The sequence below is a fragment of the Larus michahellis genome, chromosome 24 (genome assembly GCF_964199755.1).
Source record: "Larus michahellis chromosome 24, bLarMic1.1, whole genome shotgun sequence".
Lineage (NCBI taxonomy): Eukaryota > Metazoa > Chordata > Aves > Charadriiformes > Laridae > Larus > Larus michahellis.
This window is the reverse complement of record NC_133919.1, coordinates 3300209-3326866: the sequence shown is the minus strand read 5'-3', so window position 1 is coordinate 3326866 and position 26658 is coordinate 3300209. Positions and strand designations below refer to the sequence as shown.

At 66.5% G+C, this 26658-nt stretch overlaps 2 protein-coding genes across 2 annotated transcripts; both read left to right on the top strand.

The window, feature by feature from the left end:
* The first annotated feature begins 826 nt into the window (after nt 1-826).
* On the top strand, nt 827-10422 carry INSRR (insulin receptor related receptor). Its single transcript, XM_074566554.1, is given in 21 exon segments — nt 827-1478; nt 2878-3190; nt 3283-3425; nt 3570-3714; nt 3821-4035; nt 4112-4238; nt 4388-4626; nt 4706-4873; nt 4959-5148; nt 5276-5345; nt 5491-5692; nt 5843-5979; nt 6845-7007; nt 7670-7781; nt 7941-7990; nt 8688-8917; nt 9014-9124; nt 9250-9409; nt 9494-9623; nt 9739-9873; nt 10059-10422. Coding segments are annotated over 21 exon segments (3840 nt in total). The 5' UTR covers nt 827-937; the 3' UTR covers nt 10318-10422.
* Nucleotides 10423-12977: 2555 nt separating this feature from the next.
* NTRK1 (neurotrophic receptor tyrosine kinase 1) lies at nt 12978-26108 on the top strand. Its single transcript, XM_074566613.1, has 17 exons — nt 12978-13174; nt 15779-15853; nt 16077-16148; nt 16696-16764; nt 17073-17227; nt 17373-17521; nt 17649-17775; nt 17880-18209; nt 18665-18682; nt 18831-18889; nt 19189-19291; nt 21285-21431; nt 21630-21760; nt 21869-22041; nt 24242-24482; nt 25602-25760; nt 25910-26108. Exons 1-17 carry the CDS (start codon nt 12978-12980, stop codon nt 26093-26095), a joined length of 2391 nt encoding a protein of 796 aa, XP_074422714.1. The 3' UTR covers nt 26096-26108.
* Nucleotides 26109-26658: the final 550 nt, after the last annotated feature.

Below are 26658 nucleotides of genomic sequence, written 5' to 3'. Positions count from 1 at the left end.
CAGGCAGATGGGGGGCAACCATGCGCCCGGACCCCCACCGGGACCGAGCCCGGTGCCATGGTGCTGGCCGGGGGGGGGTCCCCGTGGCGCGGGCGGCCGAGCCGGGGTGCCGGCGTTGCCCGGTGTTTAGGGTACGCGCCGAACCCGGCGTGTTTACAGTAAATCCTCGTTGGGATCCCAGCGGCTTCTTTCCGCCATAACTCAGCGTCAGGTTTCAGGCCGGGGGGATGCTGCCAGGGGGGCTCATCCCGGATTTTGCGTCCCCGCCAGTAACCGGGAGGCAGGAGATGCTTCATCCCCTGCTGCAACCCCCCCCCTGCCCCAATGCTCCCGCTCTCTGCCAGGGTCCGGGTGGAAAAGCCCCCGGGATGGCAAACCGTGCCACGGGGATGCCCGTGGTAGCCCTGCGTGCCGCGTTAGCCGCCATGCTGGGGAATTAATGGGAATGGCCTTGCGGGAGGTGCCGGTAACCACGCATCCGTGGAGGGGTTGGCGGGGTGGGGGGGGGAAGATGTTGTGAGCTCCCCACGGCTCGGGGAAGGGGAAAAGCCCTCTGCACCCCCAGCTGAACCCCCAAACCCCCCGGGGCTGGGACACGCGTCCCGTGGGGTGAGACGGCAGCCCCGGGCAGCCAGACCTCGTTAGCATCACGCCTCGTCACGCCGAAGGACGCGTCGTGCCCCGGGGAGCCGCGGTGCGTCGGCTGCCTGTCAGACCCGCTTGCGTCTCCCCGCCGGCCCAAACCCATCGCGGCCACTTTCGACAGGCAGCGCAGGGACATCCAACCCCCCCGCCCCCCAGCCTCCCCAGCCCCGGCATCACCGCGGCGCCAGCTGGGGGATCCCGGGGTGGTGGTTTTGGAGGGGGCGGGGGGGGGCAGCTGCCCCGTCCCCGCTGCCCATGGGGTCCCCATCTCGTCACCCCAGTCTGCGGTAGCATGGACATCCGCAACGACGTCTCCCAGCTCCAGAAGCTGGAGAACTGCTCCATCATCGAGGGCAACCTGCAGATCCTCTTGATGTTCACCACGGGCGCCGAGGACTTTCGGGGGCTCAGCTTCCCCCGCCTGCTGATGATCACCGAGTACCTGCTCCTCTTCCGCGTCTACGGGCTGGAGAGCCTGCGGGATCTCTTCCCCAACCTCTCCGTCATCCGCGGCACCAACCTCTTCTTCAGCTACGCCTTGGTCATCTTCGAGATGCCCCACCTGCGGGACGTGGGGCTGCACAGCCTGGCCCACGTCCTGCGGGGCTCCGTCCGCATCGAACGCAACCAGGAGCTTTGTCACCTCTCCACCATCGACTGGGGGCTGCTGCTGCCCGACGCCGTGGACAACACCTACATCGTGGGCAACAAATTGGCCGAAGAGTGCGCCGACGTCTGCCCGGGCATCTTAGACGTGGAGAAACCCTGTGCCCAGACCAGCGTCAACGGGCAGCTGGATTATCGCTGCTGGACCTCCAGCTACTGCCAGAAAGGTGGGTTCTGCCCCACGGTCGTGCCGGGACGGTGCTGGTTTGCACCGTCGGCTCAACTGGGAGGGCGCTGGGGAAGGCCGGTGGAGCCGGGAGGGGATGGCAGGCCGTGGTGGCCGTCGCTCCCCCGCCGCCGGCAACGTGGTGGGGGTAAGAGGATCCGCACTGTATCACCCTCCGGAGGAGAGGCCGGCTCCCGGCTGCCGTGTTTTCCCAGCGGCGAGGTAAATACGGGCCCCTCCCGGGCTTGTTTGCTGTAAACGGGAGTTGGGAATGGAATATGTACTATAAACACAGATCCTTATCGGGGCTGTGACCCCGGCTGCCGGCCTGGCACCCGGCCGCTGGTACCGGGCTCACCCCGTCCATCCGTCTGTCCCGCCGGCTGTCCGTGCAGCCCTGCATCCGCCCGTCCGGCTGGACACACGGCCACCCCTCAGCCCACCTGTCCAACCATTTGGCCATCCATCCATCCGTCCGTCCATCCGTCCATCCGTCTGTCCCTGCATCCCTCTATCCCTTCATCCCACTATGCATCGCTCCCTCCATCCCTGCATCCCTCCCTCCCTCCCTTCCTGCATCCCTCCATCCCTCCTTCCATCCCCGCATCCCTCCACCCATCCATCTATTCCTTCATCCCTCCATCCATTCCTCCGTTCCTGTGTCCCTCTATCCATCCCTCCCTCCATTCCTTTGTCCCTCCATCCCTCCTTCCATCCCTGCATCCCTCCATTTCTGCAACCCTCCATCCCTCCACCCCTTCACCCATCCCTCTATTCCTTCATCCCTCCATCCCTCCCTCCATTCCTGCATCCCTCCATCCGTTCCTGCATCTCTCTATCCATCCCTCCCTCCATTCCTGCATCCCTCCCTCCATCCCTCCACCCATCCCTGCATCTCTCTATTCCTTCATCCCTTCATCCCTCCATCCCTCCACCCATCCCTCCATCCCTCTATTCCTTCATCCCTTCATCCACCCATCCCTCCACGAATCCCTCCATCCCTCTATTCCTTCATCCCTCCATCCCTCCCTCCATTCCTGGATCCCTCCCTCCATTCCTGCATTCCTCCCTCCATCCCTCCCTCCATTCCTGGATCCCTCCCTCCATTCCTGCATTCCTCCCTCCATCCCTCCACCCATGCCTGCATCCCTGCATCCCTCCATCTCTGCATCCCTCCATCCCTGCATCCCTCCACCCATCCCTCCATCCCTCCACCCCTCTCCCCTTGTTCCCCCGGAGCCGGAGGATGTCGGTAGCCCCCCCCAGCCCTTCCCACCCTTTCCCTCTCCCCCCAAGCGGGGCCTGCCTCGCCCCCCCCAACCCCTCCGTGCTGCCCCGGGGTTGGGACGTCTGTGCCCGGAGGCTTCTCCCAGCCCACGCCGCGGGCTCTCTCCCCGCAGTGTGCCCGTGCGGCGCGGGCTCGGCGTGCACGGCGACGGGCGAGTGCTGCCACGCCGAATGCTTGGGGGGTTGCGGGCGACCCCGCGACAACCGGGCCTGCGTCGCCTGCCGCCACTTCCACTTCAACGGCCACTGCCTGCCCTCCTGCCCGCCCCGCACCTACGAGTACGAGGGCTGGCGCTGCGTCACCGCCGAGTACTGCGCCAGCCTCCGCAAGGTCTCCCACAACCCCCGCGACGCCTCCAAGTTCGTCATCCACCAGCGGCAGTGCCTCTCCGAGTGTCCCTCCGGCTACACCCGGAACGACAGCAGGTACGGTGGGGTGTCCCCCCCACTTCCCCGCCACCGTCGCGGTGGTGGCGCGGTACCCGGCTCACGGCCCGTCCCCGTCCTCCCGCCCGCAGCATCTTCTGCCACAAGTGCGAGGGGCTGTGCCCCAAGGAGTGCAAGGTGGGCACCAAGACCATCGACTCGACGCGGGCGGCGCAGGAGCTGGGGGGCTGCACCCTCGTGGAGGGCAACCTCATCGTCAACATCCGCCGGGGCTGTGAGTGACGGCCCCGGCCCCCCCCCAGCAACCCACCTCGGGGGTGTGGGGTTGAGGAAGGGGTGGGGGGTCTTTTCCCTCGTAGGGTGAGTCAATGGAGGGGTGTCCGCCCTCCCCGTGCTCACGCCCGCGGGTTGTCCCCAGATAACCTGGCCTCGGAGCTCCAGAGCAGCCTGGGGCTCATCGAGACCATCACGGGCTTCCTGAAGATCAAGCACTCCTTCGCCCTTGTCTCCTTGTCCTTCTTCAAGAACCTCAAGCTGATCCGCGGCGACTCCATGGTGGACGGGTGAGGACGGGACGTGGGTTCGGGGAACACGGATGTGGGTTCGGGGGGACACACACGGGTGGTTTTGGGGGTGCCCACCGCCATCCATCCACCTCTCCTCCTCCAGGAATTACACCCTGTACGTCCTGGACAACCAGAACCTGCAGCAGCTCTGGGACTGGAGCCACCACGTCCTCTCCATCCCCGTGGGCAAGATGTACTTCGCCTTCAACCCCAAGCTCTGCCTGGCCGAGATCTACCGCATGGAGGAGGTGACGGGCACCAAGGGGAGGCAGAACAAGGCGGAGATCAACCCCCGCACCAACGGGGACCGGGCGTCCTGTGAGTACAGGGACTGGGGCGGGGGACAGCCGGCAGTGCCGCCACCCCCCGCCCGAACCCTGCCACCCCTCCACAGGCAAGACCCAGACCCTCCGCTTCATCTCCAACGTCACCGAATCTGACCGCATCTTCCTCAAGTGGGAGCGGTACCAGCCCCCCGAGTACCGCGACCTCCTCAGCTTCATCGTCTACTACAAGGAGTCGTAAGTGGTCCCCGTCCCCAACTTGTCCCCACGGCGGAGGGCTTGGGCACCCCATCCTGTGGCATCCTGGTGGGCTGCTGGACCTCCATGGGGGGTCGTGAGGCCGGGAGGGGGTCCCAGGACCCTCCCCGATGCCCAGTGTGGGGCAGACCCTTCCAGAACGTGTCGGAGTACGTGGGGCAGGACGCCTGCGGGGCGCAGAGCTGGAACATGCTGGACGTGGAGCTGCCGCTCAGCAGCGAGCAGGCGCCGGGGGTGGCCCTGCTCAACCTGCGCCCCTGGACCCAGTACGCCATCTTCGTCCGCGCCATCACCCTCACCACCGCCGAGGAAGGACGCAACTACGGGGCGCAGAGCGAGGTGGTCTACATCCGCACCATGCCGGCGGGTAAGGGCCTTGGTGAGGGGGCCGGGGATGCCGGCGGCGGCCTCCCAAAAGACGGACTGACGCCCTTGTGTCCTCCCAGCCCCGACGGTGCCCCGGGATGTCATCTCCATGTCCAACTCCTCCTCCCACATCGTGGTGCGTTGGAAGCCGCCCACGCAACGCAACGGCAACATCACCTACTACCTGGTGCTGTGGCAGCAGCTGGCTGAGGACATGGAGCTCTATGTCAATGACTACTGCCACAAAGGTGAGGGCAGGCGGGTTGGGGACGGCAGCCGGGGGACACCGGCGGGACGGGGACACCACCAGCCCTGCCCCGTCTCCGCCTGCAGGTCTGAAGCTGCCCACCAGCAGCGCGGACACCCGCTTCGGGGACGGGGACGGCCCCGAGGTGGAGCAGGACGCGGAGGAGCGGTGCTGTCCCTGCCGCCCCGCCGATGGGCAGCTCCGCATGGAGGGTGAAGCCGAGTCCTTCCAGAAGAAGTTCGAGAACTTCCTCCACAACTCCATCATCATCCCCAGGTGCCATCCGCAGGAGCCCCCACGTCAAGGGGGGAGGTCCCGCAGGCTGGGGATGTGGGTCTACCCCGGGTTGGGGGTCTGGTGGCTGCTCCTGGCAGATCCTTTAACCGATTTCCCGCTGTCTCAGGCCACCCTGGAAGGTGACATCCATCAACAAGAACCCGCAGAGGTGAGCGGGGACCACGCAAGCCTGGAGGGTCTCTCCTCCCCTACTCCATTTTGGGGGACAATCCACTGGGAGACAAGTCCCCACCGCCTCCTCTCCCCACCTCCCGCAGGACGCCGAAGCGGCGCAGGGACGTGGTGGCCGTCACATTCCCGGCCAACGCCTCCTCCGTGGAGCCGCCGGCCCCCAGCCGCGCCGGGGGCGAGCCCAAACCCGACTTCCAGATCTTCGAGGACAAGGTGGTGCGCGACCGGGCGGTGCTGTCGCGGCTGCGGCACTTCACCGAATATCGCATCGACATCCACGCCTGCAACCACGCCGCGCACACCGTGGGCTGCAGCGCCGCCACCTTCGTCTTTGCCAGGACCATGCCGGAGCGTAGGTCCCGGCAGCTTCCTCCCTCCCAAACCCCGCCTTGACGATGCTGGCATGTTCCGGGGTCCCGGCACCTTCGGGATGGGGGATTGGCAGGGGGTTGGGATCTGGGTGATGCCCCCAGGAGCTGAGCCCCCCTTTTCCCCTCTCCAGTGCAAGCCGACAACATTCCCGGCAACGTCACCTGGGAGCCGGCTGGCAAGAACAGCGTCCTGCTCCGCTGGGAAGAGCCCAGGAACCCCAACGGGCTCATCCTCAAGTACGAGATCAAGTACAGCCGTGAGAGCGAGGTGAGGACCCCCCCGCAGCACCCCCTGCCCGGCCAGGTCTGGTCTGGTTACGGGGGCACAGCTGCCACCCCATCCCATCCCATCCCTATCCCCATCCCATCCCAATGTTCCCATCTCATCCCCATCCCCAACTCCATCCCCATTCCATTCCATCCCATCCCCATCCCAACCCCATCCCATCCCATCTCCATTCCATCCCATCCCATCCTCATCCCAACCCCATCCCATCCCATTCCATCCCTATCCCCATCCCAATGTTCCCGTCTCATCCCCATCCCAGTCTCCATCCCCTTCCGAGTCTTACCCATATCCCATCCCATCCCCATCCCCTCTCCATTCCATCCCATCCCCATCCCCTCTACATTCCATCCCTATCCCTATCCCCATCCCCATCCCATCCCAGTGTTCCCATCTCATGCCCGTCCCTAGCTCCATCCCCATCCCAGTCTCACCCATATCCCATCCCTATCCCCATCCCATCCCATCCCATCCCAATGTTCCCATCTCATCCCCATCCCAGTCTCCATCCCCATCCCAGTCTCACCCATCTCCATCCCATCCCCATCCCATCTCCATTCCGTCCCATCCCCATCCCCATCCCCATCCCATCCCAATGTTCCCATCTCATCCCCATCCCAGTCTCCATCACCCCCATCCCATCCCCATCCCCTCCCAATGTTCCAATCCCATCCCCATCCCCAACTCCATCCCCATCCCAGTGTCCTTCCCCATCCCAGTCTCACCCATATCCCACCCCATCCCACCCCTTCCCATCCATCTCTCTCCCCCAAGGCTTGTGCATGCCTGGGGAGGGGGTGGGGAGGTGAAGCCCCCTTTGTCACCCCACCATTGTCCCCTCCAGGAGGTCACCACCGTCGTCTGCGTGTCCCGTCACCGCTACTCCAAGTACGGAGGGGTCCACCTGGCTCTGCTCCAGCCGGGCAACTACTCTGCCAAGGTCCGGGCCACCTCGTTGGCCGGCAACGGCTCGTGGACGGGGCTCGTCAAGTTTTACATCCTGGGGCCAGGTACCCACAGGGGACAGGGGGGACACCGGCAGGGTCCCTGGCCGTGGGGCCAGGAGCTGGGGGTCAGGGGGTGCTGCTGGATCAAGGCACTGAGGAACTGGGGAATGCTGGGGAGATGGGAGGTTGGGGACGCTGCTGGGCCGGGATGCGGAGGATCGGGGGATGCTCCTGGACCAGGATGCTGAAGACGACGGGCGCTGCTGGGCTGAGAAGACACTGGGGACCAGGGGATGCTCCTGGACTGGATAGATGGGGATCAGGGGATGCTGCTGGGCCGGGATGTTGTGGATCAGGAGATGCTGCTGGAGTGGGATGTTGAGGATCAGGGGATGCTGCTGGGCCAGGATGCTGAGGATCAGGAGATGCTCCTGGAGTGGGATGTTGAGGATCAGGAGATGCTCCTGGACTGGGATGCTGAAAACAAGGGATGCTGCTGGGTTGGGAAGCTGGAGGACCAGGGGATGCTGCTGTACTGGGGGATCTGGAGGACTGGGGGACACTCTGGGATGGGGACACCCAGCCATCAGTGAGTGCTGCTGGTCAGGGGCGCTGGGGACTTCCCCTCTCTGGCCCGGTGGTGGTGGTGGTGGGACGAGCGTCCCTGTAACGTGAGGGGCGGGATGAGTGCCCGGCCCTGCCCCACGGCCACCTGCTCCCGGCAGCCGAGGAGGAGTCCGGCAGCTTCTACGTCCTGCTCACCGTCACGCCCGTGGTCCTCATGGTGCTCATCTCCTGCCTCGCCGTCTTCGTCTTCTTCTACAACAAGAAGAGGTAGCGATGCCCCCCTCCCCGCCCCCGCCAGGGCTGGGCTGGGGCCGGATCCAGCTGAGCCAGGGCCGGGGAAGGGTCATGGGGAGGTGGCAGCATGCCCTTGTCCCCCCTTGTCCACTGAGCCATGCCCACCCCTCGCAGGAGCAACGACGGGTATCCCAGCGGGACGCTCTACGCCTCCGTCAACCCCGAGTACTTCAGTGCCTTGGACAGTACGTAGGGACGGGCGGGGGTGTCCCCGTGGGGTCTCCTGCGCCCTTCCCTTGCTGGGGCCATACTGGTGGGGCTGGGGATGGGGCTGGGGTTGGGGATTGGGATGGAGGTGGGATGGGATGGGGATGGAGATGAGATAGGGATGGGGATGGGGATGGAGTTGGGGTTGGGGATTGGGATGGGGATGGAGATGGGATAGGGATGGGGATGGGGATGGAGATAGAGATGGGGATGGGGATGGAGGTGGAGATGGAATAGGGATGGGGATGGAGATGACGATGGAGATGGAGATGGGATAGGGATGGGGACGGAGATGGGGATGGAGATGGAGATGGGGATGGAGATGGAGATGAGGATGGAGATGGAAATGGGGTAGGGATGGGGACGGGGATGGGGATCGGGAGGGAGATGGAGTTGGCGTTGGGGATTGGGATGGAGATGGGATGGGGATGGGGATAGGATGGAGATGGGATATGGATGGAGATGGAGATGGGATAGGGGTGAGGATAGGGATGGGGATGGGGATGAGGTTGGGCTTGGGGATTGGGATGGAGATGAGGATGGGGATGGAGATGGGGACGGGGATGGGGATAGGATGGAGAGATGGGGATGGGGATGGGGATGGGGATAGAGATGGAAATGATGACAAGGATGGTGATGGTGACGGTGATGGGGCGATGCCCCCTCGTCCCGCAGTGTACATCCCCGATGAGTGGGAGGTGCCGCGGGAGAAGATCACGGTGATCCGGGAGCTGGGACAGGGCTCCTTCGGGATGGTGTACGAGGGGCTGGCGCTGGGGCTGGTCGCCGAGGGTGAGGAGACCAAGGTGGCCCTGAAGACGGTCAACGAGTTGGCCACCATGCGAGAGCGCATCGAGTTCCTCAACGAGGCCTCCGTCATGAAAGCCTTCAAGTGCCACCACGTGGTAGGTGGGCGGCCGGGGGGGGAGGGAGGAGACACGGGTGGGGTGGGGTGGGGGTCTGGCTGCTCACGTGCCCCTCCATTTGCCCCACCCCCCCAGGTTCGTCTGCTCGGCGTCGTGTCCCAGGGCCAGCCAGCTTTGGTCATCATGGAGCTGATGACACGCGGGGACCTGAAGAGCTACCTGCGCTCACTCAGACCTGACGCCGAGGTGAGGGGCTGGCCGGGTGCCGCAGTGCCCCACGGCCAAAAGGGGCACCCACCTTCTTCCTGGAGGGGTCCCGGTGTGTGTCGTCGTCCCCCGCTCCCAGCCTCGACTCTCTGTGCACGGTGCAGAACAACCCCGGGCTGCCGCCGCCGTCGCTCAAGGACATGATCCAGATGGCGGGGGAGATCGCCGACGGCATGGCGTACCTCAACGCCAACAAGTTCGTGCACCGGGACCTGGCCGCCCGCAACTGCATGGTCTCCGAGGACTTCACCGTCAAGATCGGAGGTGGGTGGGCTCCCTGCCAGCCCCGCATCTCCCGCTGCTCACGCCTTCCTCCTCCTCTTCCTCCTCCTCTTCCTCCTCCGCCAGATTTCGGCATGACCCGGGATATCTACGAGACGGATTACTATCGGAAAGGGGGCAAGGGGCTGCTCCCCGTCCGCTGGATGTCCCCCGAGGCCCTCAAGGACGGCATCTTCAACACGCAGTCCGACGTCTGGTGGGTGTCGGGCTGGGGGGACTACGCCGGGGGGGTGGGATTTGGGGGGATTTGGTGGTGGTGGTGGTGGGGGATTTGAGGGACGTCCCCCGGCTGAGCGGCGGCGTGCCGGCAGGTCCTTCGGGGTGGTGCTGTGGGAGATCGCCACGCTGGCCGAGCAGCCCTACCAGGGCATGTCCAACGAGCAGGTCCTGCGCTTCGTCATGGACAACGGCGTCCTGGAGCGGCCCGAAAACTGCCCCGATAAACTGTGAGTTTGCCGGGGGGGGGCGGGGGGGGAGCCCCCCCTGTCCTGCTGCGGGAAAGGCTTGACACCGGGAGAAACCGGCACCGAGCCCACGGCCCTGGCCTCTGGGCTCTGCAGTGGGGTGGCCGCGGGGGTGCCGGGGCCCCCCCAAAACCCAGCGCAGCCCCCCCCGCAACTCTCTCCCGCAGCCACGAGCTGATGTGCCGGTGCTGGCAGCAGAACCCCCGCCAGCGCCCTTCCTTCGTCCAGCTCCTGGAGAGCATCAAGGACCACATGGCCCCCGCTTTCCGCACCCTCTCCTTCTTCTACAGCCCCGAGAACCGCCGGCGGGGTTCGGCGGAACCCTCCGACCCCGAGACCGAACAGGGCCCCGGGGAGGACGAGCCCCCCGCCTCCCCCCTGCCCAACCGCAAGGACGGCGGCCGGCTCCCCAACGGGACGGCCTGACCCCCCCCCCCCCCGACCCCCGACCCCCGCGGGGGGCCTCGGATCCACGCCGGACTCTGCACCCCCCACCCTGCTCCGGCCACCCCCCCCCCCCCTACTGGGACCCCCCCCCTTGCGTTATTTATTGCCTGGTTGGGGAGGGGGTGCCTTGGGGAAGGGGGTGGGGGGGCAAAGCGAGGATGCTCCGTGGGGGTGCATTTCCCCTGGGAATAAATTGGGGTGCCCCAAGTCGGGGGGGAGGGAATTACCACCAAAGTCTTTCCCTATTTTTTTTTCTTTGGGGGGGGGGGGTAACGGGGGTCTGGGGGTAGGGAAGGGGATTTTGGGGTTCAGGGCCCGCCCCCCCAACCCGGCAAACAGGTCAGTAGCGTGACACCCCCCCACCCCCCACCCCCCCGCATTTTACAGGTGGGGAAACTGAGGCACGGGGCAGCCCTGCAGTGGGACATGCCTGGGGCCACCCTCATGTGCCCCCCCACCAGTCCCAGCACTGGGACCAGTGTCAGAGGGGTGCTGGTCTGCGGAAGGGGCTTCGCTGTCTAATCCGTGGCTGTGGGATGAGCACGAATAAAGGGGGTTGAAGCTCAGCCGTGGCGGTGCCTGGTTTGTGGGGGTCACGGGGAGGCGGGGGGAAACATGGGGCTTTCCAGCCGCTCCCCCCGCCGGCCCCATCCGCTTCCTGCACGCCCCGGCTGCGGCTTTGCCCTGTGGTGCCCGAACCGGGGGCGTTTCTGGGGAAAAACGTCAAAGCAGCGGAATCCGGGAGGAATTCGGGCTGCGTGCGGCAGCCACCAGCCCGCTCTGCCGTGGGGGGGGGGGGGCACAGTGCTGGGGGGAGGGAAGACAGTGGGGTCCCACAAGGAGGGGTCACCCCAGGGGGGACCGTGGCCCCACAGGTGCCACTGAGGGTTGCTGGGCCTGGGGCTGGGCCACGAGGGAGGAAGGCAGGCTGAGAACGGGCTAAACTCAGCACACGGATGAGCCGCCCCCGAGGCGCTGTGGGAGACAGGCAGCAGCCGGGTGGGGATGGGGACCTATGGTGGGGGGGGGAGAGGGCGGTGGGTGCGCACCAGCCGTGCCCTGCCTCCCCCGGGAGGAGGAGGAGGGTCCTGGCTGGGGGGTGACAGCCGGGGACGGGGCCATTGTGCCACCCAATGTCCCCCCCCACCCTGCCGCCAGCCGTTCTGCACCCCGACATAACGGGGTGCTGGGGGAGCCAGGGCAGCTCCTCCGCCAGGCTTTGAGATTCTGGGGGCACGCACAGCCCCGGGCAGGGGTGGGTGTGACGGGTTGGGGGGGGCTCTTGGTGGCCCGGGGGGGTGCTGGTGTGACATCCCCTGTCCTGGGTCCCGGAGGGGCGGGTATGTGCGTGTACACGTGTGTACACGTGTGTGCCGCCGTGTGGGGTGCAGGCAGGGTGCTGGCAGGGTGCAGGGGTCTAGGCAGGGTGCAGGCAGGGTTTAGGCAGGGCGCAGGCAGGGAGCAGGCAGTATTTAGGCAGGGCACAGGCAGGGAGCAGGCAGTATTTAGGCAGGGAGCAGGCAGGGAGCAGGCAGGATTTAGGCAGGGAGCAGGCAGGGCACAGGCAGGGCGCAGGCAGGATTTAAGCAGGGAGCAGGCAGGGCGCAGGCAGGATTTAGGCAGGGAGCAGGCAGGGTGCAGGCAGGGTTTAGACAGGGCGCAGGCAGGGCACAGGCAGGGTTTAGGCAGGGCACAGGCAGGGTTTAGGCAGGGAGCAGGCAGGGTTTAGGCAGGGAGCAGGCAGGATGCAGGCAGGGTGCAATCAGGGTGCAGGCAGGGCGCAGGCAGGGTTTAGGCAGGGAGCAGGCAGGATGCAGGCAGGGCGCAAGCTGGGCGCAGGCAGGATGCAGGCAGGGTGCAATCAGGGTGCAGGCAGGGTTTAGGCAGGGCACAGGCAGGGTTTAGGCAGGGAGCAGGCAGGGCACAGGCAGGGCGCAGGCAGGGTTTAGGCAGGGTTTAGGCAGGGTTTAGGCAGGGAGCAGGCAGGGTTTAGGCAGGGAGCAGGCAGGGCGCAGGCAGGGTTTAGGCAGGGCACAGGCAGGGTTTAGGCAGGGAGCAGGCAGGGCGCAGGCAGGGTTTAGGCAGGGCGCAGGCAGGGAGCAGGCAGGGTTTAGGCAGGGTTTAGGCAGGGTTTAGGCAGGGCGCAGGCAGGGCGCAGGCAGGGCGCAGGCAGGGCGCAGGCAGGGAGCAGGCAGGGTTTAGGCAGGGAGCAGGCAGGGCGCAGGCAGGGCGCAGGCAGGGAGCAGGCAGGGAGCAGGCAGGGCGCAGGCAGGCGCGCTGCTCGGTGCCCGTGCGCGGCGGGACACTCTCCGTGGGGCGGAGGGGGCTCCGGGCAGGGTTTCGGCTGAGCCCCCCCCCTCTCCCCCCCCCTCCCATCGGGGGCTTCCCGAGTACCGGTGAGTCACGGGGGGGGGGGGGGGGGGGGGCCGGCCCTGCCCCTCCATCCCCGGCCGGGGAGCGGGGTGGGGGGGTGTGTGGTGGGGGGGGGGGGGGGGTGTCTCCGGGGCCGGGGCGGTGCCGGGGCGGGGGGAGCCGCCGGCCCCTCCCGGGAGGCCGGTCCCTGCGATGCTTTTAAGCCCCGCACGGCCCCGTGCTCGGGCTGCCGGGCAAGTGCGAGGGAGGGCGGCTCCGGCCCCGCGATGCCGCCGCTGCCCGCCTGGCTCTGCCTGGCCGCGCTGCTGCTGCTGCTGCCGCCCCTGCCCCTGCCCGCCCCCGCCGCTGCCCGCTCCTGCCCCCGGCCCTGCCGCTGCCCCCGCGCCGGGACGCTGCTCTGCCGGGAGCCCGGTACCCTGGGCAGCCTGGCCCCGCTGCTGGGAACCGGCGGCTTCACCGACGTGTGAGTGGGGCTGGGGGTGTCGGGGCTGAGAGGGTGATGGAGAAGGGAGTGACGGGGCTGGGGGTGACGGGGCTGAGGGAGGGGGCGATGGAGAAGGGGGCGATGGGGCTGAGGGATGCAGTGATGGGGCTGGGGTTGATGGAGAAGGGGGCGATGGGGCTGAGGGATGTGGGGATGGGGCTGGGGTTGATGGAGAAGGGGGCGATGGGGCTGAGGGATGCGGGGATGGGGCTGGGGTTGATGGAGAAGGGGGCGATGGGGCTGAGGGATGCGGGGATGGGGCTGGGGTTGATGGAGAAGGGGGCGATGGGGCTGAGGGATGCGGGGATGGGGCTGGGGTTGATGGAGAAGGGGGAGAGGGTGATGGAGAAGGGGGTGACGGGGCTGGGGGTGACGGGGCTGAGGGACAGGGTGACAGGGCTGGGGGTGAGTGGCTGAGGCATGCGGTGACGGAGAAGGGGGTGACGGGGCTGATGGAGAAGGGAGTGACGGGGCTGGGGGTGACGGGGCTCAGGGAGGGGGCGATGGGGAAGGGGGCGATGGGGCTGAGGGACAGGGTGATGGGGTTGGGGGTGATGGGGAAGGGGGCGATGGGGCTGAGGGACAGGGCGATGGGGTTGGGGGTGATGGAGAAGGGGGCGATGGGGCTGAGGGACAGGGTGATGGGGCTGGGGGGTGACGGGGCTGAGGGACAGGGTGATGGGGCCGGGGGGTGACGGGGCTGGCAGATGCAATGATGGGGCTGGGGGTGATGGGGCTGAGGGATAGGGTGACGGAGAAGGGGGTGATGGAGAAGGGGATGATGGGGCTGAGGGATGCAGTGATGGAGAAGGGGATGATGGGGCTGGGGGCGATGGGGCTGCGGGATGCAGTGATGGGGCTGGGGGCGATGGGGCTGAGGGACAGGGTGATGGAGAAGGGGGCAATGGAGCTCGGGGACCGGGTGGAGGGTCTGTGAACGATGGAGCTGGCGATGATGGGGCTGAGCGCGATGAAGCTCGGGGCTGGGGATGATGGGGCTGGGGGTAGTGGGGCTGGGGGACCGGGCAGGGGGTCTGGGGGTGGTGGGGATGGTGGAGATGGGGCTGAGGGATGCCATGATGGGGCTGGGGGTGACGGGGCGATGGAGCTGAGGACGATGAAGGTCGGGGACCAGGCGGAGGGGCTGGGGCTGATGGAGTTGGTGATGACGGGACTGAGGCATGGGGCGATGGGGTGGGGGGCAATGGGGCTGAAGGTAGTGGGGCTGGGCGCGATGGAACCGGGGGCTGGGGATGATGGGGGCGACGGGGCTGGGGATGGTGGGGGCGATGGGGCTGGAGACGACGGAGCTTGGGATGGGGAGATGGGGCTGGGGCAGTGCCGGGAGCATGGCGGTGGGGCTGGATCCTCTATGGGGCTGGGATCGCTGTGGGGAGCGGGGCTGCTTGGTGGGAGGCGTGGGGGGGCCCCTGCTGCACAGCCCCCCCCCCCCCCCCCCCCCCCCCCAGGGAGCGAGTGTGGGGCTGGGAGCAGCTCTTCGCCCCCTCCCGCAGTGGTGCCAGCGGGAGCGATGGGGTCCCCTGGCAGAGTTGGGGTGCAAGGAGGGACCGAGCCCCTTGTCCCCCCCCCCGGCAGTGGGGCTGTCACCCCGGCGCCTGTGGGTTGGGATGCTTTGGGGGGGGGGGGGGGGACGACCCCGAATTTGCTGGGGGGGGGGAGGGGGGGAATGTCCTCTGTTCTCGCTCATCCCCCTGCTCCGGGATGCGTGGGGGGGTGAGGAGGGTGCTGGGGGGTGGCAGGGTGACACTGGGGTGCCCGAGCTTCTGGGTCCCCCCCGGGCCGTGCCGCATTGCCGGGGCCTGGCTGCGGCATTGTCTCCCTGCCTCAGTTTCCCCTCCTGCCAGGGGATGCTGCGCCGCGGGCGCCGCCAGCTCTTTGTTCGCTGGGGTGTGTGTTGGGGGGGTGGTGGGGTGGGGGGGTGGCAGGGACGACGGTCCCCTAAGAGACCCCCAACCCTCCCATCCCCACAGCCTCGTCCATGGGGGTGGCGGGAAGGGACACACACACCCCCCCCCTCACCCCGGACCAAAACCCCCTCGGTGTGGGTCTTGAATCCCCGTTTCACCCCTGACAATTTGGGGGTCGCAGGAGCAGCCCCTGGGGTGGGGCGGGTGGGAAATTCCCCCCCCCCCACTCCCAAAGGGGCTTTTTTTCACACACATACACCCCCTCCCCCCCGCCACCCCGCCTTGGGAAAAGGCGGGGGGGGGGACACACACTGTGTGCCCCCCAACAGAGCGCAGGACACTGGGGGGGGCGGGGGGGGCGCAAGGAGAGGTGGGGACCCAGGGGGGAGTGGGGCCGAGACCCGGCAAACTCAGTGCCTGGGTGAGACCGAGCAATTTCACCCCCCCCCCCCCCCCGCAATCTGCCCAGGGGAAACTGAGGCACAGCTCGGCTCCACCCCTGTCCCCAGCCGCGGGGTAGCGCAGGCACAGCCTGGGGAGGGGGAGAGCCGTCACCCCCATCCCCTCCACTCCCCTTGCCTCATGTTTTGCCCCTGGAATGGGGGGGTCTTGGGGCTGCCCCCCACCCCCCCCCCCATCCTCGTTTGCCTTCCAGCGTCATCGAGAACCAGCAGGCGCTGACGACCTTGACCCGGGCTGACACCAGGATGCTGCGGGACCTCAGGAGCCTGTGAGCACCCCGGGGCTGGGGGGGGGGGGCTGGGGGGGGTGTGGGGGGTGTGTGGGGGGTGTCCCTGCACAGGGAAATGAAGCGGGGGGCGGGGGGGCAGCGGATGGGGCCTCCCCGGAGCTCCATCCCACTGCGGGAGGGCTGCTCCCAGTATCCCCCAGTTGGGGGGGTCCCCAGTGGGGGTTGCTCATCCCTTCCCCACCCCCCCCCCTCCTCCCCCCAGCACCATCTCCAGCTCGGGGCTGCAGCACGTCTCTCCCGACGCCTTCCTGGACACCCCCAGGCTGAGCCACGTGTGAGTATCAACCCCCCCCCCCCCCCCAATTCCCCCCCCCAACCCCCCCTCCCCACCCCGATTTTGGGGCTCGGCCCCCCCCCCCCCCCATCCCCACGGCCACCGGTCCCCGGCGCAGGGTGGCCCCGGCAGGATCGATGCCGTCCCTCTGCCCGGCGGCGCATCGCGGGGGGGTGGGGGTGGGGGCCGGGGGGGGGGGGCTCTGCCGCTGAGTGGGAAACCATCGACCGGGGGTGGGGGGGAGGTCCCTGCTGCCCCAGTGTCGCGGGGGGGGTGGGTGGCGGGGGAGAGGCAGGAAAGCGGAGGGGGACACACGACACCCTGTCGTGGGGTGCGGGGGGGTCCCCGCTGGCAGGGAGGTGCCCGCAGGCTGGTGGCCCCCCCCTGGCCAAGAGGTGGCTTTGCTTGGTCGCGCTGGGACATGGGTGGCCTCAGCGCTGTCCCACGTCCCGGCCACAACCCGTGGGGTGGGGGGGGTGGGGTGACGGGGTTGGGGGGGGGGTCGGCGGTGGGAAGGGGGGCGTCTGACGGGGGTCTGTCCCCGCAGGAATCTCTCCTCCAACGCGCTGCGGAGCCTGTCCTGGAAAACCTTCCAGCATCTGCCCCTGCAGGAGCTGTGAGTGCTTGGGGAGGGGGGGGGTGGGGGGGGGGGAAAGGTGGGTGCGGAGCATCCCCCGCCCGGGATGCACCCCCGGGGGTGCCGCGGAGGCAGGGACGGGGCTGGGGACGCGGGGAGGTGGCGTGGGGGAGGCGGCACCGGGTGCAATCCAGCAGCGCCGGGTGTCGCACCAGCGCAGCCGGGACTGGGCGTACTGGTGTCCAGCCTCGGCCGACCCCAGCGGGGACCGCGGAGACCCGGAGCCGGTGCCACCACGGCCCTTTTATCCCTTTTTTTTTCCTTTCTTTTGCTTTTCCCATCCCAAGCATCCTGGTGGGAAATCCCTTCAACTGCTCCTGCGGGCTGCGCTGGCTGCAGCTCTGGCAGAACGGGAGCCGGGCCGAACTGGGGAACCAGTCGCTGGGCTGCTGGGAGGGCAGCGTGCTGGTCCCCCTGGGCAGCCAACCCCTCCGAGCCTGCGGTAGGTGGCAGGGGACCCCGCCGGGTTTGTCCCCCCGCAACCTTTCTTCCCCAGCCGCTCGCCTTGGGGACAGGGTGGGGACGCGGTGGGCGCCGTGGCCTCGCTCACCCCCTCTTTTATTTTTTTTTTTTTTAATCCCCGGCAGAGCCCCCGACCGTCCGCATCGAGCCCCCCGAGGCGGTGCTGCGGCAAGGGGACAGTGTCAACCTCACCTGCCACATCGCCGCCGAGCCGCCGGCCACCGGCGAGTGGGTGCTGCCCGAGGTGGGACCCGAGCTGCCCCTTGTCACCAAGGCAAGACCTTCCCGGCATCCCGCCGCAGCATCCTCTCGCCGGTGGGGATGCAGGAGCTCTCGGTGGGGGGGGTGTGTGTGGGTGTGTGTGTGGGGGGGTCTGTTGGGTCACCCAGCGCTCCCCGCAGCTCTCGGACTGGGAGATCCTCTTGGAGATCACCAACGTCTCTTCCAACCTCAACCGCAAAGACCTGACGTGCCGGGCGGAGAACGCGGCGGGGCCGGCGGAGGACAGCGTGACGCTCAATGTCACCTGTGAGCAACCCGCAGCGGGGGGGGAACGGCGTGTGTGTGTGTGTCTGGGGGGGGTGTCCAGGCGAGGGGACCCACCCGGCTGCCTTGTCCCCACCACCACCCAGTCCCCCCAGTCATCCTCCTCCTGCACGAAGCCATCCCCCAGCACTTCTGGTGCATCCCTTTCTCGGTGGACGGCAACCCGGCGCCCAGCATCCGCTGGCTCTTCAACGGCTCGGCCTTGGCGGAGGGGCCCTACATCCACACCCGCATCGTGGAGTACGAGCACAACTCCAGCGTCCTCCACGGCTGCCTCCAGCTCAACCGCCCCACGCACGTCAACAACGGCGTCTACACCCTCCTGCTCCGCAACCCCCTGGGCTCCGCCGCCCGCAGCGTCCGGGGCCGTTTCATGGAAAACCCTTTCAGCTTCAGCCCCGAGGAGCCCATTCCCGGTAGGCGCCAGCAAACGTTGGGTTTATGGTGGTGGTGGGGGGGGGGTTGCCTGGGGGGGGGGGGCGTCCCCACCTTGGGGTTCAGCGGAGGAGATGCCCCGCGGCTCTCCTGGTGTTGGTGTGAAAAATGGGTGGCGGCTGGCTCTGCCCGCTGGCTCCCAGCAAGCCTTGGCGTGCCTCAGTTTCCCCCGGGGTGCCTCAGTTTCCCCTTGCATGCCTCCTCAGGCTTGCCTCAGTTTCCCCGGGGTGCCTCAGTTTCCCCAGGGGTGCCTCAGTCTCTCTTTCTGTGCCTCAGTTTCCCCTGGTGTGCCTCCCCAGGGGTGCCTCAGTTTCCCTCGGCGTGCCTCAGTTTCCCCAGGGGTGGTGCCGGGGCGGTGGGGGGGGGGACACACGATGACTCTCGCCTGGGCAATAACGCGTGTCTCTCCTTTCTCTCTCCCTTCGGGCTGCGCCAGTGTCTCTGTCCCCGCTGGGTGAGTGACCAGGCACACGCTGTTCCCCGCAGGGTCACTCCCCACCCCCCCGCGCCCCACCCCGCCCTTGCTGGGACCACCCCAGGGGATGGGGACCTCCCCCCCCGCCACCCCTCACGCTCACCCCGCGCCCCCCTCCCTGCCCCAGGCACCAGGAACAGCTCGCTGGAGGGGCCCGTGGAGACGACGGATGAGCACGCGTTTGGGGTGAGGGGATGCTCCGTGGTTTGGCCGGGGAGGGGGGCGACGGACGACACGGACGGGGGGACACGGACACCCCCAGGGAGTGTGGGACAAAGGACAAATCCTTAAGGGACAGCCAAACCAGCGCCAAGCGGGATGAGGCCAAGTGATGGGGATGAAGCCCCGGTGCCTCAGTTTCCCCGGTGGCAGCTCCGGGGGCTTGTGGCCACTTCAGCGCCCCCCCCACCCCCACCCCACCGCCGAGGACTGGGAGAAGGGACCCGGCAGGAGCCCAACCTGCGCCCCGTCCCCGCCGTCACCAGGTCTCGGTGGCCGTGGCGCTGGCCGTGTTCGCGTCCCTCTTCCTCTCCGTCATGCTCATCCTGCTCAACAAGTGCGGGCGTCGCACCAAGTTCGGCATCAACCGTGAGTGTGAGCGTGTCCCGTCATCCCCCCCCACCCCCCCAGGCCCCCGCCTCGCCCAGTGCCATGGGGGATTCCAGCCACGGCACGGGGACACCCCTGTTCCCACATCCGTCAGGGTGACCGGGGCTGGGCCGGGTACCCGGGTTGGGACACGGCTGTGGGGACGGGACCAGGGGTGGGAGTGATGGAGGGGGACCCTGGGTGGGGACCATGGATGTGGACCGTGGGTGGGAATGATGGAGGGGGACCCATGGAAGGGGGGATCATAGATGGGAACCATGGATGGGGACCATGGGTGGGAATGACGGAGAGGGACCAATGGATGGGGACTATAGGTGGAAACCATGGATGGGAACAACAGAGGGGGACCCTGGGTGGGGACCGTGGGTAGGACCCACGGAGCGGGACTGTGGATGGGGACAATGTGTGGGAACCATGGATGGGAACAACAGAGGGGGGACTGATGGATGGGGACCGTGGGTGGGAACCATGGATGGGGATGATGGAGGGGGACCCATGGAAGGGGACCACAGGTGGGAACCATAGAAGGCAACTGTGGATGGGGACCATGGGTGGGGACCATGGATGGAAGCAACAGAGGGGGACTGATGGATGGGGACCATGAATGGGAATGATGGAGGGGGACCCATGGAATGGGGGGACCATAGGTGGGGACCGTGAGTGGGACTGATGGAGGGGGACCCATGGAGGGGGACTGCAGGTGGGAACCATGGATGGGAATGACAGAGGGGGACCCTGGGTGGGGACCTTAGGTGGGAACTATGGAAGGGGACTGTGGATGGGGACCACGGATGGGAACAACAGAGGGGGACTGATGGATGGGGACCGTAGCGGGGGACACACGGATGGGAACGACACAGGGGGACCCTGGGTGGGGACTGCGGGTGGGAACCATGGATGGGGATGATGGAAGGGGGACCCATGGAAGGGGACCACGGGTAGGAACCATGGAAGGTGACTGTGGATGGGGACCATGGGTGGGAACCATGACTGGGAATGATGGAGGGGGACCGTGGGTGGGATCCATGGAGGAGGAACCCTGGGTGGGGACTGTGGGTGGGACCCATGGATGGGAATGATGGAGGGGGACCATGGGTGGGACCCATGGATGGGAACAACAGAGGGGGACCGATGGATGGGGACCGTAGGTGGGAATTATGGAAGGGGGACCGTGGATGGGGACCATGGGTGGGAATGATGGAGGGGGACATTGGGTGGGACCCACGGAGGGGAACCCATGGAGGGGGACTGTGGGTGGGAACCACGGATGGGAATGATGGAGGGGGACTGTGGGTGGGGACCATGGGTGGGAATGATGGAGGGGGACCCATGGGTGGGGACCATGGAGGGGGACTGATGGATGGGGACCCATGGGTGGGGACCATGGAGGGGGACTGATGGATGGGGACTGTGGGTGGAAATGATGGAGGGGGACCATGGATGGGGACCATGGATGGAAACGACAGAGGGGGACTGATGGGTGGGGACCGTAGGTGGGAACCATGGATGGGAATGGTGGAGGGGGACCCATGGGTGGGGACCATGGATGGGAATGGTGGAGGGGGACTGTGGATGGGAATGATGGAGGGGGACCCATGGAGGGGGACCATGGATGGGAATGATGGAGGGGGATGATGGAGGGGGACCGATGGATGGAGACTGTGGGTGGGGGAATGATGGAGGGGAACCCATGGTGGGGTGGGTAGGGGACAGGGGTGGATGGGGACCGTGAAGGGGTGCCGGCTCCCCCCCGGCAGCGCGGGCAGCAGCTGCTAATTCACTCCTGGAATGGATTCAGCCTCTAAATGGCTTTGATCGGGCTGCCGGGCCCCCGGGGGCCAGCCGGGGCAGGGTGGGGGGGGGACGCTGCTCGGCAGAGCCTGGCACTGGTTGTACCGGCTGGGGGGGGTGCGGGGTGGGGTGGGGTGCAGGACCCCCCTCCCCAAGGTGGCCTTGGCCTTGTCCCCGCAAGGCTCGGCGGTGCTGGCCCAAGAGGACGACCTGGCCATGTCCCTGCACTTCATGAACCTGGGCAGCAGCCCCCCCTCCTCGGCCGAGAGCAAACTGGAGGGGCTGAAGAGCAACTTCATCGAGAACCCCCAGTATTTCTGCGACGCCTGTAAGCGGTGGGGGGGAGGGGGGGGACACGACACGGACACGGGGGACGGGTGGGAAACCCGATCGCGGTCCCCGAGCGTCCTCCCGTCGCACCCACGGGAGGCCGGGGGGGGATGCGCTGACGGGTGGTGGTGATGGTGGTGGTGGTGGTGATGGTGGTGGTGATGGTGGGGCGGGTGGGGGGGGGGTGTCCCCGCAGGCGTGCGCCACGTGCAGCGGCGGGACATCGTGCTGAAGTGGGAGCTGGGCGAAGGCGCCTTCGGGAAGGTTTTCTTGGCCGAGTGCTACAACCTCGTCCCGGAGCAGGAGAAGATGCTGGTGGCCGTGAAGGTGAGGACGGGGCTGGGGGGGGGGATGAGGATGGGAGGGGGAAGGGGGGGGTCCGTAGCGGTGGTTTTGGGGGTGGGGGGTGGGACTGAGGCCGCGCGCCCCGTGCAGGCCCTGAAGGAGGTGACGGAAAGCGCCCGCTTGGATTTCCACCGCGAGGCCGAGCTGCTGACGGTGCTGCAGCACGAGCACGTCGTCAAGTTCTACGGCGTCTGCACCGAGGGCGAGCCCCTCGTCATGCTCTTCGAGTACATGAAGCACGGCGACCTCAACCGCTTCCTCAGGTGGGGCCGGGAGGCTGGTGGTGGTGGTGGTCATGGGGGGGGGGGGGGGTCCTATTTTTCCACCCCACACGCACCCCCCCCCCTTTCCATCTGCCGCTCCATCAGCAGCCAGCCCGCTCCCCGCTAATGCGGCCCTCCTTGCAATATTGATTAGATTAGCTGTCTGAGAGGCTTAAATAGAGAGAGATTGGCCATCAGCTGGAATAAGCAGAGACTTTTCGATTGCCCCCCCAGGTATTGCTGCTAGACGGAGTGTGTGCGTGTGTGCGCGTGTCGGGGCGGGGGGGGGGAACGGGTCGGACACAGGACTCGGGGCGGGGGGGAGCTGCCAGAGGCATCCTTTAGTGGCCGCGCGCTGAGCTCTGAGACGTGGCTTTTATGATTATTGTTATGGGAGTTGGCATTAATGGTTCTGCCGAGCAGAGCCCCCCCCCCCCCCCCCCCCCGTCATCATCATCCCCCCCCACCCCCGGCCTCCGGCTCCCAGCCGCGCTCGCCCGGCAAGGCCACGGAGAGGGGCTGGAGGCGGCCGTGGCCGTGCTGGCCCCCAGCTCCCCCCCCGCCGCCGCCGCCGCCGCCACCATCACGCCACGCGTCCCATCACGCGTTCACACGCCAGCGCGCATGGCCCCAGTGCGACACGCGTGTGCAGGACGGGCTGCCCGGGCACGTGCGCACATACGTGTGCGTCCTTCCCTGTGCGTGCACATATGTGTGCGCCCTTCCCCTCCATGTGCACATACATGTGCGTCCTTCCCTGTGTGTGCACATACGTGTGTGTCCTTCCCTGTGCGTGCACATATGTGTGTCCTTCCCTGCGTGTGCACATACACGTGTGTCCTTCCCTCTGCGTGCACATACATGTGTCCTTCCCTGTGTGTGCACATACGTGTGTCCTTCCCTGTGCGTGCACATACGTGTGTGTCCTTCCCTGCGTGTGCACATACGTGTGTGTCCTTCCCTGTGCGTGCACATACGTGTGTGTCCTTCCCTGCGTGTGCACATACGTGTGTGTCCTTCCCTGTGTGTGCACATACATGTGTCCTTCCCTGTGTGTGCACATACACGTGTGTCCTTCCCTCTGCGTGCACATACGTGTGTCCTTCCCTGTGCGTGCACATACGTGTGTCCTTCCCTGTGCGTGCACATATGTGTGTCCTTCCCTGTGTGTGCACATACACGTGTGTCCTTCCCTCTGCGTGCACATACGTGTGTCCTTCCCTGCGTGTGCACATACACGTGTGTCCTTCCCTCTGCGTGCACATACGTGTGTCCTTCCCTGTGTGTGCACATACGTGTGTCTTTCCCTGTGTGTGCACATACATGTGTGTCCTTCCCTCTGTGTGCACATACGTGTGCGTCCTTCCCCTCTGTGTGCACATACACGTGTGCCCTTCCCCTCCATGCATGTACATACGTGCACGCCTTTTCCCTTGTGCATGCACACACAGTTGCACGCCCTTCCCTGTGCACGCACATGTACGTGCACACCTTCCCCCTGTGTGCACGCACACGCGTGTGCACAACCTTCCCTGGCACGCGTGCGTGCACGTGCATGCCTTCCCCTGTGCGTGCCACACGTGTGCACACCCTTCCTTGGTGTGTGTCCACAGGTGTGCACGCATTTACCTGTGTGCATGCACACTTCCCTGACACGCATGCACGCGTGCGCACCTCTGTCCCCCGTGCACACGCACACACACACACGCGCCCCCCCTCCCTCGGCATTTGTACACGTGTGTGCACACATTTCCCCCGAGTGCTTGCACACGCCTGCACGCTCTTCCGCGCCACGCACGCACGCGCGTGCATCCCTTTCCCTTGTGCACGCACACGCGTGCGCACGCATGCGTGCCTTTCCTGACATACGAGCACGTGTGTGCGTGCCTTCCCCCTGTGTGCGCGCACACGCACGCGCACGCGTTTCCCGCGTGTGCTTGCGCGCGCGCACACGCCCGTCCCTGCCACGCGTGCTCGCGGGCGCACCTCTCTCCCCTGCGCGCGCGCGCACACACGCGTGCACGCCTTTCCCTGCCACGCGCGCGCGGACGCGCACGCCCTCGCGTGTGCACTCTCCGGCGTGTGCGAGCGCGCCCTCCCTCCGCCCGCCTTCCTTCCACGCGTGTGAGCGGCCCCGTCCCCCGCCCCCCGTGTGTGTGTGTCCGTGTCCCGGCCTCTCCGAGCGCCTTCTGCCCCCCAGGTCCCACGGCCCCGACGCCAAGATGCTGGAGCAGGGGCCGGGGCAGGCGGGGGGGCCGCTGCGGCTGGGCCACCTGCTGCAGATCGCCACGCAGATCGCCTCGGGCATGGTCTACCTCGCCTCCCTCCACTTCGTCCACCGCGACCTGGCCACCCGCAACTGCCTGGTGGGCCACGACCTGGTGGTGAAGATCGGGGATTTCGGCATGTCCCGGGATATCTACAGCACCGACTATTACCGGGTGAGCCCCGCTCCCTCCCTCCCTCCCCGATCCATCTCCATCCAGTTTTCACCATGGAATCGTGGATTGGGTTGGGTTGGGAGGGACCTTTAAAGCTCATCTTGTCCATGAGCAGCGACATCTCCATCCATATTTCCACATGGAATCATGGAATAGGTTGGGTTGGGAGGAACTCTTAAAGCTCCTCTTGTCCATGAACAGTGACATCTCCATCTGTTTTTCATCACGGAATCATGGAATGGGTTGGGTTGGGAGGGACTTTTAAAGCTCGTCTTGTCCATGAGCAGCGACATCTCCATCCGTTTTTCATCACGGAATCATGGAATAGGTTGGGTTGGGAGGGACCTTTAAAGCTCCTCTCATCCATGAGCAGTGACATCTCCATCCGGTTTTCCACATGGAATCATGGAATGGGTTGAGTTGGGAGGGACCTTTAAAGCTTGTCTTGTCCGTGAGCAGTGACATCTCCATCTATATTTCCACATGGAATCATGGAATGGGTTGCGTTGGGAGGAACTCTTAAAGCTCCTCTTGTCCATGAACAGTGACATCTCCATCCGGTTTTCCACATGGAATCATGGAATGGGTTGGGTTGGGAGGGACTTTTAAAGCTCGTCTTGTCCATGAGCAGCGACATCTCTATCCAGTTTTCATCATGGAATCATGGAATGGGTTGGGTTGGGAGGGACCTTTAAAGCTCCTCTTGTCCATGAGCAGCGACATCTCCATCCATATTTCATCATGGAATGGGTTGGGTTGGGAGGGACTTTTAAAGCTCCTCTTGTCCATGAGCAGCGACATCTCCATCCATTTTTCCACATGGAATCATGGAATGGGTTGGGTTGGGAGGGACTTTTAAAGCTCGTCTTGTCCATGAGCAGCGTCATCTCCATCCGGAGCAGGTCGCTCAAAGCCAAATTCAACTTGACCTTGGATATTCCCAGGGATGGGGCATCTCCCACCCCCCCCGGGGCAAACCGGGCCAGTGTCTCCCACCCTCGGCGCAAGAACATTCTCCCTTAGATCTGGGGAGTGTTTAACGGGCAGGGTTGGGGGCGGTTGGGAGGGGGACAAATTAGGGGGCCACCCCTGCCCCGCTGATGGCCCCTCCGCGGGCAGGTGGGGGGCAGGACCATGCTGCCCATCCGCTGGATGCCCCCCGAGAGCATCCTCTACCGTAAATTCACCACCGAGAGCGACATCTGGAGCTTCGGCGTGGTGCTCTGGGAGATCTTCACCTACGGGAAGCAGCCCTGGTACCAGCTCTCCAACACCGAGGTGGGCACCTTGGGGTGGGGGTCCGGGGGGGGATGGGGTGGGTTTAGGATGGTGGCAACCCCCCTGAGGGTTTTGGGGGGGTGGGTTTTTTGGTGGTTTTTTTTGTTTTTTTTTTTTCTTTTTGAACTCGGTCTCCGTATTCTCCGCAGGCCATCGAGTGCATCACGCAGGGGCGGGAGCTGGAGAGGCCCCGCGCGTGCCCCCCCGAGGTCTACGCCATCATGCAGAGCTGCTGGCAACGGGAGCCCCAGCAGCGCCGGCCCATCAAGGAGATCCACGGCCGCCTCCAGAGCCTCGTCAAGAACCCCCCCGTCTACCTGGACATCCTGGGCTGAGCCGGGGGGGGACACCCCCCACCCCCACCCCCCCCCCAACCTCCGCTCCCCGCTGCTCCATCCGCAACCTTCCCACCTCCCGGGGGGCCATGGCTTTCCCCACCCAACGGAGTGCTGATGGGGAGAGGGCTGGAATCTTCTTTAGAGTGGAAAACGCCAGCCCCCCCCCTCCTCCCCCCCCCCCCACTTCCCACCTCGGGTTTGGGGGGGGGTTGTAGGGCTGGGGGACACCCCCCCCCCAACCTGTGCCGCTTGGCGTTGTGCCACCCCCCCCAGCTCCTCGGCCTTTCCCCGGGTTTGCTGCGCAGGGGTGGGGGGGGGGTGTGGGGGGGAGCAGAGCCGAGAGCCCCCCCCCCACCCCAGCCCCACTGCGGGAGCTGGGGGCGGGGGGGCTCGGATCTCTTGGGAGAGTTGGGGGGCACCCCATGGCTTGGCTGCTCCTTCGTCCCCGGCCTTGGGGGCGGGGGGGGGACAGACCCCGCGCTTGCGAAACCGGTCGTTAATAAAACTCTTTGTGTCTCCCCCCCGCCCTGGGAACCGCCTGCTCCGGGGTGTCCGGGGGG

Excerpts from the sequence above, each read along its gene's own strand:
- NTRK1 (XM_074566613.1), top strand. The coding sequence starts at position 12,978 with ATGCCGCCGCTGCCCGCCTGGCTCTGCCTGGCCGCGCTGCTGCTGCTG. Across the intron at positions 21,761-21,868 it reads AGATGCTGGTGGCCGTGAAG|GCCCTGAAGGAGGTGACGGA; the intron begins GTGAGGACGGGG and ends CGCCCCGTGCAG. Across the intron at positions 22,042-24,241 it reads GACCTCAACCGCTTCCTCAG|GTCCCACGGCCCCGACGCCA; the intron begins GTGGGGCCGGGA and ends TCTGCCCCCCAG.